At 37.0% G+C, this 10,380-nt stretch overlaps 1 protein-coding gene across 1 annotated transcript; it reads right to left on the reverse strand.

Annotated features, from left to right (window-relative positions):
• Positions 1 to 77: 77 nt before the first annotated feature.
• LOC140789617 (homeobox-leucine zipper protein ROC2-like) lies at positions 78 to 5,330 on the reverse strand. The gene is made up of 12 exons (XM_073139385.1): positions 4,781 to 5,330; positions 4,017 to 4,270; positions 3,812 to 3,929; positions 3,435 to 3,623; positions 2,857 to 3,270; positions 2,669 to 2,770; positions 2,039 to 2,239; positions 1,718 to 1,892; positions 1,359 to 1,630; positions 1,169 to 1,264; positions 681 to 1,080; positions 78 to 488 (listed from the first exon to the last, which is right to left on the reverse strand). The coding sequence occupies exons 1-11, from the start codon at positions 4,880 to 4,882 to the stop codon at positions 703 to 705; spliced, it is 2,301 nt and encodes a 766-aa protein (XP_072995486.1). The 5' UTR covers positions 4,883 to 5,330; the 3' UTR covers positions 78 to 488; positions 681 to 702.
• Between the last annotated feature and the right edge of the window lie 5,050 nt (positions 5,331 to 10,380).

A 10,380-nucleotide genomic window follows, 5' to 3' on the forward strand; every position in this document is an offset into this window, starting at 1 on the left:
CCTGACAACATTACTTGTCTTAGACCTGATAAGAATAACACATACATATCAAGGATGATTCAACTTTGATGCCAAAGTAATACGAATACGAATAGGATGATCGATTCAAACAATTGCAAAGCCAATGTGAAATATCATAAGTTTATAACAACGTGGTCATCAACACTTCATATTAATTAATTAAGAACAAGAGACAAAGTCGTCAAGGCAAACCCACTCAAAACAAACACAAACAGAGTAGGAATTCAAATGCTGGAAAGGGTCACGAGCGTGTCTCAAAACTGAGGGGTAGCAGCAAACAGGGAGAGGAGAAGTCAATGCCCGAACCAACCGCCCTTGCAACATTTAGAGGTGGTGGGGAGTGCTTGCAGTTGAATTTTGCTCAAAAACAAGCAGACTGACGGAAACCAACACCCAATTGGCAAGTAGAGAGTATGAGGTGCGTTCTTGACTTCCCAAGATTAAGCTCCAAGCTCAACCCCTCTTGGCTTCAATTAGAGAAAAAAATTATCAGGAAAATAACTGAAAACGATATTCCTAATCAGTTGTATCCGTTGTCGACTCTTATTATTATATTTTTAGAATTTCTTGCAAAGATAATAAAAGCTAATAATTGATGGAGAACACTCCAACCAGTGTACTAAACTTGCAAGAGTTTTGAAAAGCTAGCATGAACTCACCACTAGTAGATCTTGTGGCGGATCAACCGGCACTTTCTCCGGTGACCGCGGCCTTGATCCTCTCAACTGTGCACGCAATGAGACTATTAACCGTCGCGACCGACCCGAGGGATAGCTTTGCGGTCGGGACCGAGTCGACTAAGATCTGGAACGCGACCGTCAGAAGAGACCCGCCGCCGGAGCCAACGTCTCCTACCCCTCCTCCACCTTGCAGTCCAGAGGGCCCGTCGGGGAGGATGGCGAAGCCTGAGGGCAGGAGCGCGACGTAGTCCGGGTCGCCGCCGTTGAGCACGACATTCATGGCTATGACATCCACCGGCGCATATATGACGTAGGAGCCAGTGGGATCAGTGCAGCTCTCTTGAAGTATTAGCATGTTGCTCTGGTTCGAGTTTGTACTCTATGTATCAATGACAACATGGCATGCATTATTGCAGTTAGTATAGACATACATGTATGAAGGTAACTGTTGCTGATATTAGACTTACATTGACACGAAGGAGAGAGACACAGTTGCCGTGATCTCGGCCGTTAGCAATGTGAGCCATTTCCTGAACTACACCACCATTGGAGAGGATATCCCACTGCAGATGCACGGAGACAAATTCTTATACCAATTACTCGGAAAGATTGCTTAAGCTCATAGAAGACTGACTTTATTCTTTTATGCTTTATTACCTCACTGCGAGTGCTCTCATCTCGGAGGAAGTCGAAGACCCTCTTGGGCGAGACAGGAAGCCAGAAGGAAGTGGCGGCATTGAGGACGATACCGGGAGGCCTACCGGGATCGTCGACGCTCTTCCGAGTCATCACTCGCACGTCCTCTGCGCCGCTGCCGGATAAAGTAGTCCATTGATGTGTCGTCGAGGCCGTCACGCCGCCGCAGAAGCTTATAACCATCCTCTCCGCCAGCTTCAGCATGCTCTTTCTTCCTTCTGGAGTTGTTATAACTGCAATTTTGTTATCATTTTAGTATGATCACATATCTTTTACTCATAAATTTGATGCTCAAAAGTACGATTAAAAGTAGTTATTACCACCAATTTCTCCTGAGGGGATGTTAGTTGCCATAACGCTTGCGAGACGCTCGCATTGGCGATCCAAAGTACAGACCCATCGCTTTGCACCGAATGCTAGGCCTGAGTTTACTAAGGGCTTGTATATGGTGTGCACTGACCTATCATCTACTTCAACGTGCTCAACCCAAATAACCTAATTTAAGACACATAAAAAGGCATGTCAAAGTAGCAAATTGACACTTTAATTTCAAAGTCTAAAAAGTGATTTAACCTTATTGCATATAACAAAAGATCAGAGAGAGAGAGAGAGAGAGAGAGAGAGAGAGAGAGAAACTTTACCTTAGAGTAACCATTTGGCATTTCTTGAATTAAGCAGCCTGATGGCCTCCTCCTGCATCTTGCTACTGGGGTAGGGCGTAAACTATCCAAGGAAACATCAACTACTGCCCAGGTTCCATCTCCATGTTGTTTGCAGTACCTCGCAAACAAGCTCTCTCTAGTAGGAACAAGAGGGGAAGGTACTTGGAATTCTGCTGACATCTGAATCCATCAAACATTAAGGCCTCGTTAAGTTAGAAATAAGGAAAATTTTAAATAGGCATTCCTACTTATTATTCCGAGGTTTTATTTTCAAAATAATTATTTCCTTGTATACTTGTATAATAATATTTTTAATGTGATATGGAAGTGAAGAAATAGATAGATATACTTTATGAAATTATGATAAATATACTTTAATTTAATATAAAGTAGATTGATGAGAGAGATTTTAAAGACAAATTAGTAATTGAGTTAGCGTGCGATATAAAATATAATCTTGATAAAAAAATATTTATATTCTATAATAGGATTATCATAATATTTAACAATTATTTAAAATAAAGTGTTGCATTTGAAGTGAACTTTTGCTGAGATCTCTTTTAACTTTTTAATTGAATCGATCGAAGAAGACTAAAAACAAAACTATACCACTTGCAAAGCTCCATTATAGTTGCCTGCAACTCCTGTTGATAGAACTTCCAACGTAGTAGCTCTTGACACGATGCTGGAGAACGCTGTGCTCCACTGGTTCTAACATTGGAGACAAAAATAGATCAATGGTGAAAGCTTACATAATTATATATGTGAAAAAAAGAGAAGAGAAGTTCATATCATACCCCGTCCATTAGTATCTCAACAAGATTGACATGATTCATTATGACAACCGCCGTCTCGCGCGACGCCTCCGATTTCAGGCCGAACGGCCTCGGCCCGATCCCTCTCGGGAACGTCCGTACATACTCCTCCTCGTTCAAGTCCTCCGTGGAGTTATCGGGGCTCGGATTCCACAGCGGTTCCCCAAGCTGCGCCATCCTGATGAGCTCCTCCATGGCGGCCACGGCCAGCTCGATCACCACCGGCTTTTCGATCTCCGCCTGGCCTGACACGCTCCTCAGCAGATCCCCGGCTCCGAACACGTCGCTTTCGATACTGGACTGGACGCTGAAGCCTCCAACGCCGTGGTCTAGCGCCGAGCGGTTAGTAATCGGATTCGGGAGGTATTTTGCGGCGATCCCAGATATCCTATCAATCTTTAGCAATATAAAAGAATATTGTTATATATCATGCGTTACAAAACTCTCACCTCTTGATACCATGCAATTGGCCAACTACTATAAAAGCATAAACTTTCAGAGGATGGTGATTTTATTTCCTACTGCTCTAACATAGAGAGATGAACTCGGCAAATTTATACCTCTTCCCTTAGGCGAGCATTCTCGATTCTAAGGTGGTGTTCGTCGAAGGACATCTCGCCGAGGGCGGTGGGCCCGCCGCAGTTGGGGCACGAGGTGTTGCTAAGGACCTCCTTGTACCTCATGTTCTCGGATCGGAGCTTCTCGTTCTCTGCTCGGAGTTGACTGTTCTCGTGCCGCTCGTGCTGAGTCTATATATATATATATATATATATATATATATATATATATATATATATATATATATATATATATATATATATATGTATGCATAACAATTAACATAGAGAAGAAGAGGAATTAAAGGATTAGCTATACACCAAGAAGCTTTCTTTCTTTTTCTTTTTCTTTTTTTGTTTTTTTAGGTAGAGATGTAGACCTTCATTTGAGTACGTTTGTTTTGAAACCAGAACTTGACTTGGAGAGGCTCTAATCCAAGCTCCCGGCTAAGCTCCTTCCTCTGCTTGTCGTCTGGGTGAGGGCATTCCTTGAAGAATCTGAAAGGAAACAGTGGGGGTAGCATAACTGTTGTTGTTTCAATATATATGCTTATCCAAAAGGAATTAGGATTAGTATTAATTTACGCCTCCAGCTCTTGGATTTGGTGCTGCGTGTGGCGGTGATAACGCTTCTTACGCGGCCGCTGGTTAAGGTCTTGCTCGTCGCCGGAGGCGCCCTCGATATTGTCGCTTCCCGACTTGCTCTCGAATTCGCCCTCTAGGGCTCGAACCATCTCGCTCTCGGCCGCCGCCGTCGTCTGCGGCATCTCCACTAGCTGGTGCTGGTGCTGGTGCTGCTGGTGTTGCAGTTGGAGTTGTTGCCCTTCTAGTATGTTTGGCTGCAAAAAATTATATACAAAAAAAATTAAGAAAAAGAAGGAAAAGAGAGTTCAGCTACATCTTCTTTTTGTTTATACTTCAATTTGTAGGTAGTTTTGATTCATAAAGGGAGAAAGGGAGATTGAGAAGTGAAGAAGATAATACTAGTAGAGATATTTCTTAGTTAAGAGAACCTATATAGCTCTCTCTCTCTCTCTCTGAAGTAGTGTATATGACTTCTCCCATTTTAAATTAAGTTCAAGGAAACATAGAAGTCACCCTCTTTAGCCCTCACACATTGTAACCTGACCTTTCATCTCTCTTCTCTCTTTATACTTGCTTCCAATGATGATTTATCTGAAATGGCCCAAAACACCATTCTAATCCAACCCTAATCCTTGAAGAGTAGTAGTAGTTAGTCTTATACCCAGTGCAAAACCTAGGCCTTACAACTAAAGATCATCTACACAAACACTTGCAAAAGAATTAAACGAGAAATAAGAAAGTACTAAATTTGTATATTTGCTCACCTGTCCAAGGGAAAGCGGCGAGGAGCCGTACCCTGAGGCTCCGTTGTTTCTCCCCATCATCGACGACATATTTCTTGCCGATATCATGATCCCTGCAGGCATAGTTCTCTCCACCAAACCCTAATTCTCCTGCACCTCTCCTTGCTCTTTATCTCTCACTTCTTCTGTAAATTTACCTTCCTTTGAAGCTGGGTTTAGTACTTATATCCTTTGATGGCTCTTGAAGGTGCTAATGGCCGGTGGAGTAGCACAGGAGACTAAGCTTGAGATAGCTTCAAATATTTCCCACAAGACAGAGAAAAGAAAGAGAAGACACTAGATATTTATAACAAGAAAGAACCAACTCAGATCTAGGAAAAAAGCTCCATTTCCTTATTATTTTCTTCCTCCTCACTTCCTCTTAATTTTTGAACAGCAAAGAAGAAAAAGAGAGAGAAGGAAGCAGTTCTTAGTGCATGCACCAAGGAGAGTAGGGTGGTCTTGGAGAAGAAGGAAGAAGAAGAGTAGCCATTAAAGAGTTGGAGGAGGTGGAGAGGAGAGGAATAGGGGTAGAGGAAAGGGAGAGGAGAAAGAGGAAATTGATGGAAAGGTTGTGGGGAAGAGGAGTTATTGCAGAGCGTATTGATCATTTATGATAGGGTGGTGTTATTGCCTTAGGGAGAGAGAGAGAGTATGGGTGCTTTAAATTCTCCACAAGATTGGTATAAGGTGAAAGCTCTGACGTCTACCAAACGAGAAAAAAAGAAGATTACCAAGTAGTATTGAAGTTTACCAAGTCACATGCTTAGAGGTAATATATATATATATATATATGCATGCCTCTTATTCCTAGATACATTTCTAATCTACATACAAGATTAGGAAGACAGCATGACTATTAATTGTACACCTGCATGTAAACTTAATAAAACTAGGAATGACTAATATTCCACGATCGATTTTTGTTTATATTTATGTTCTCATTTTATGCGAATGAATTTAATTTACATAAAATTATTTGAACATGATTGCAAGAAAATGATAGTTTTATAACTAGAAAGATGCATCAATAACACCCACATAGCTGTTTTGAATAAATCATATATACTTGGGTATAAATACGTCTTCATAAGCATACAAATTTTCCGAATCTAAGCAATTAATTGCCCTCAATCTAATTTAAAAGACTAATCACATAACTAGAGGTGTTTCTATCTAACCTTTTGAACTAAAGTACATTTAATTGATTAGTCACATAAGAGATGTATCTCTTGTGAGATAAGAAATAAAAGTATGTCTTAGAATGAGAGCAAATAAAATTACTTCCTACTATGGTTCTAACTATGCAACTATGATTCACAACCATTTCTAAAACAATCAACTAGAGGCTATTAAACCTTACGGCATTTTAGAAACTGCTAAGCAAAATACACTAACTGAGCCAGTAACAATGATGATTAATATTCCTTCATTTTATCCTCTTTCTCCAAATTTATGAATGCTTGTTACATTAGAAATGGATTACTATTTGACAAGGTGTAGCTAGTATGTAGCACTACAACTACTCGTCCAAAAAACTCTAGAATCTAGAGAAGTGGAGATGTCAAATAGTGGCTATCATCTATTATCATATTTATGAGAATCACAAGATCTTGTTTAAGGTATTAATTGCGGTATAGATAATATTAAAATGCTCAAAAAGGGGACATTAAATGACATATTTTCTAATACTGGGAAAATGTCCTTTCTTAATTTAGGTTCAGACCCAGTTAATCAAACAGAGATAAAGTATTCTTCCGGGATGCCAAACGGATAATAAATCGGGATATTATCATATTAAACTATGTACATTTTTAAGGCTTCCCCTAAAAAAGTTATCTTGATGTTGGATTATTGAAATATAAAGGGACAATTTTATGTTTTCATTCACATCATCCGCAATTATTGAACGGATAGATTACAAGGATGTGAATTCCGACATCTATCAAACTCCCATATATTTATCTACATTTCCTCACTTATGAAACTTTACATACTAGAAAGATAATATAGTATTCATACTCAATCCTATAACTTGATGCCTGCCAAGTGGATGATATAATCACATTGAAATGAATCTGAAACAAAAAGTCTTCATTCTTAGACTGCTGGTATGGTTGCAAGTGCCTTTCATCTATAGTTTAAATGAGACAAGAGTAAATTTATTAGTAGATATATTTTCTCATCTCAAAAGAGAGTTAAAAAAAAAGAAAAAAAAGAAAGAAAAGGAAACCAAGTAGAACTTGAGACTGTCAAGAGACTCAATTAGGGCCCTCTTCCAAACCCAACCCAATCCAACCATTAAATGAGGTTGAGCCCCATTTCCATTTAATGTCTCTGAGCAACACTGCATGGGTTGTGTGGACAACAACCTCATAACCATTAATCACATTCATGCCTCTCTAGCATTTAGAATTTCAGATTGCGATAGCTTTCTCTATGGTGTGTGTTTGCTTTGATAGGAAGTAAAGGGAGGAAGTTAGTTTATGAAAGGTAGTTATAACTTAGTTAATATTTAATCAAAAATTAGAAGTGTAGCTATAGATATTTTATTTTGAATTGCACGCCTCACTTAGGCATGATAAAAATGTATTACATAACAAGACGATGATTCTTATTTAAACCAAAATACGTTACACAAGAAAAATATTTATAAGGGCACCACAAACTCAAAATCTTGTTCGGTTTGAGGCTAAGTCCAAATTTAATTAGTTAATCTTATATTTTAATCTTAATTTTTTTAAAAAATAAATTTAGTTAAATATAAAATAAAATAAGGAGTTTCTGAACTCAAAAGCAAAAAAATATTTGAAGGATTAGTAGTTATAATAATTAATAATCAAATTACGGAAAAGCAGAGAAAACTTCTAGATTCATTTCTTCATCAAAATATTAATTTTTTAAAAGGGAGTCATTGGAATTCCCTACTCCCCTCAACCAAACAACCACTCATTATAAATAGAAAACGGGTCCCACATAAGGAAATTATTGGGTTCTCTAAGCGTGTATATATATATATATATGTCATTAGTCATGACAGTATTTTTTAGAATATATTCCTTCAAAAATCTCTTATTTGTTTGTATGCCCTCTAAAGTAGTTCATATTTACATTTATAACCCCCCTTGAAAATACATATTTCTTTTGCATATATATCCTTTAAAATCATGTTTACGTGAGTACCCTCTTGGAGATAAACAAAAATAATTTAAATATAAAAAATAAGACATATTTTTTATTATAGTTTTTACGTTTTTTTTATTAAAAATAATTTTATGTTCTTTTTATTAAATTATTCAGAGTTAACTTGAAAAAGTAATTAGAAGAATATCTGTGCATATAACAAATATTTTAATATATATTGACTTTGGGCCGTAAATTTTAGAATAGATATTTTTTTTATTATTCTCAAAATAAAGTATTAAGTCTAGAAATAATTATTCTTATGTTTACTTGTATTACAAAATAAGAGTGTAATAATTACTTTTGATATGATATAAAAAATAAAAAATATATACTTTATTTTTTAATAAAATTATCATGAATACTCTTTAATTTAAGATAAAGTAGATCGATGGAATAGATATTAAGAGTTAATTAGTAATTGAGTTAGTACGTAGTTTTAATAAATAGTGTTTGTATTCTAGAATAAAATTATTACGATATTTAGCTATTATTTTAGAATAATAAAAAAAATTATTTCTAAAGTGAACGGGCTTAGAGATACACAATAAATAAGAAATAAGACATTTCGAAGGGTATACTTGCGAAAGAAAACCTATTATTTTTTAATCAATAGCTTAATTAAGAGTAATGCTATGCTCCCAAATATTTTACAAATATTCTAGGAGCAAGATATGTGGCATCATCTTGTCCATGATAGTTTCTCTCTCCATTTTATAGTTATCACCGTTAATGGACGAGATGATGCAACGTGTAAAACTTTTTGTGGACATAGCATTAGCCGGTGATTAATATTATGGGAGAGCATAATATTTATCTATAGAGAGACAGCTACTTGACAAGAATATATTCAAACATGTTTCCGGGAGAGAAGGCTGAAGTATTTACTGTGAATTATAAAATGATCTACTCGGCTGAGTTCTTAATTTAAATACGTTATTTTCCATGTCAATGGAGGTCACCCAGGAAATCAATTAGGATGTGGTTTTCATAAAAACTGGATTAGTTCTAGAGTTATCCTCTTGAATACCAAAATTATCCATTTCTCCTCCTAAAGAAATAGCCTCAGAAGAGGTGCAGATGAGGACAAGATAACATTATTCGAGGTTGGTCCCACTTAGGGGATAGATAAGTCCGATCGAGTTCAATCCCATTCGAGATATAATTTCTTGAAAACCTTCTGTTTTCTATGTGGATACACCACAGATTTAAGCATAATATAGCAACTATTACTTGAAATCTAGATCATGAATAAGAAAAACAACTTCTTAAGTATACATTTTGGAACTCATTTTTAAGATGAAGACAAGCTGGAAGTCAATGTTCATGTTAACAATGGACCTTTCAACTTACAGCCAACTGATGGTGATGTGGTGATACTTATCTTTCTTGCGAGGCTGCTGCTGATTCCAATTTAGACCATTCTGCTATGAATACTGACCTGAAAGTGAGACCTCATGGCATTTAATTGGTCAATCTCTCGAGCTCCCAAGGTTTCATGGAAGCTTTACAGGAAAAACATGGATTGCCTCCTATTTCAAATTGCCCACTGGCTCTGGCTCTGGGTCAGGATGCATCTTTATACTCCGAAAACAACAAGAACAACTGCATTGAGTTTCATAAACACAAGGTCTTATTAGTCATGTGAGCTACTAATTTAACCAAGTATACATCACCTATTTGTCATTTGCTAACTAATTTGAGCACGATAGTATTGCTATCATAACGAGATCCAAAAGACTAAACCTTACATTATCTATTGATGAAGTGATGATATCTGAATCCAACTCTTAGAAACTATGAGCTGAGCCATGTCATTCAGCTATAAATATCCATCCTAGAGCAAAGGCCGTCTGATCTGCAGACTTTTGGCGTAAATAGGATTATCAACAATGGCAGTTTGAATTCAGATGAATTCTGTATTCAAGTTCAATTCTCGTTCAATTCTAGTTTCGTTCGTGTGATGCCGTAATGTAAATTTTATTTTTTCTACGAAAATTCCTACTTTAAATGTGTGCAGTTATTATGGAGAGCCATAGAGAGAGAAGATATTATAAATTGGAATGTGCCAATAACTCCGTTCCTACCTTGTTGGGTCTCACACTCACTCCCCTGATCCACTTTAAGACATACTTCATCTCAAAAAGGAGTAATAGCTAGATTTATTGAAGTATATATGTTGTTGTTGGTGAGAGTCTCTCATGGTATGATTAAATGATCTCACTAGTGCACATAGTTATGATAGTAAATGCTGCAATATTCAAAGGGACCAAGGAAGAAGACATCAATACAAATGATATTTAACAGCATTGGACCCTTTCTCCATGAATCTTAAGAGTCCGAACACAAAGGAATTATTTGAACTCCTATTTAAGAGTCAACCATGCTATAAATAACAA

The sequence above is a fragment of the Typha latifolia genome, chromosome 5, assembly GCF_019914945.1.
Source record: "Typha latifolia isolate L0001 chromosome 5, TyphaL0001v2, whole genome shotgun sequence".
Classification (NCBI taxonomy): Eukaryota; Viridiplantae; Streptophyta; class Magnoliopsida; order Poales; family Typhaceae; genus Typha; species Typha latifolia.

Bases quoted from the DNA above. Each gene is read 5' to 3' on its own strand.
- LOC140789617 (XM_073139385.1), bottom strand. From the start codon at position 4,882: ATGCCTGCAGGGATCATGATATCGGCAAGAAATATGTCGTCGATGATG. The intron at 4,271-4,780 runs GTGAGCAAATAT...AATTTTTTGCAG, and splicing joins CGCCGCTTTCCCTTGGACAG to CCAAACATACTAGAAGGGCA. The intron at 3,624-3,811 runs GTCTACATCTCT...ATATATATATAG, and splicing joins ACAAACGTACTCAAATGAAG to ACTCAGCACGAGCGGCACGA.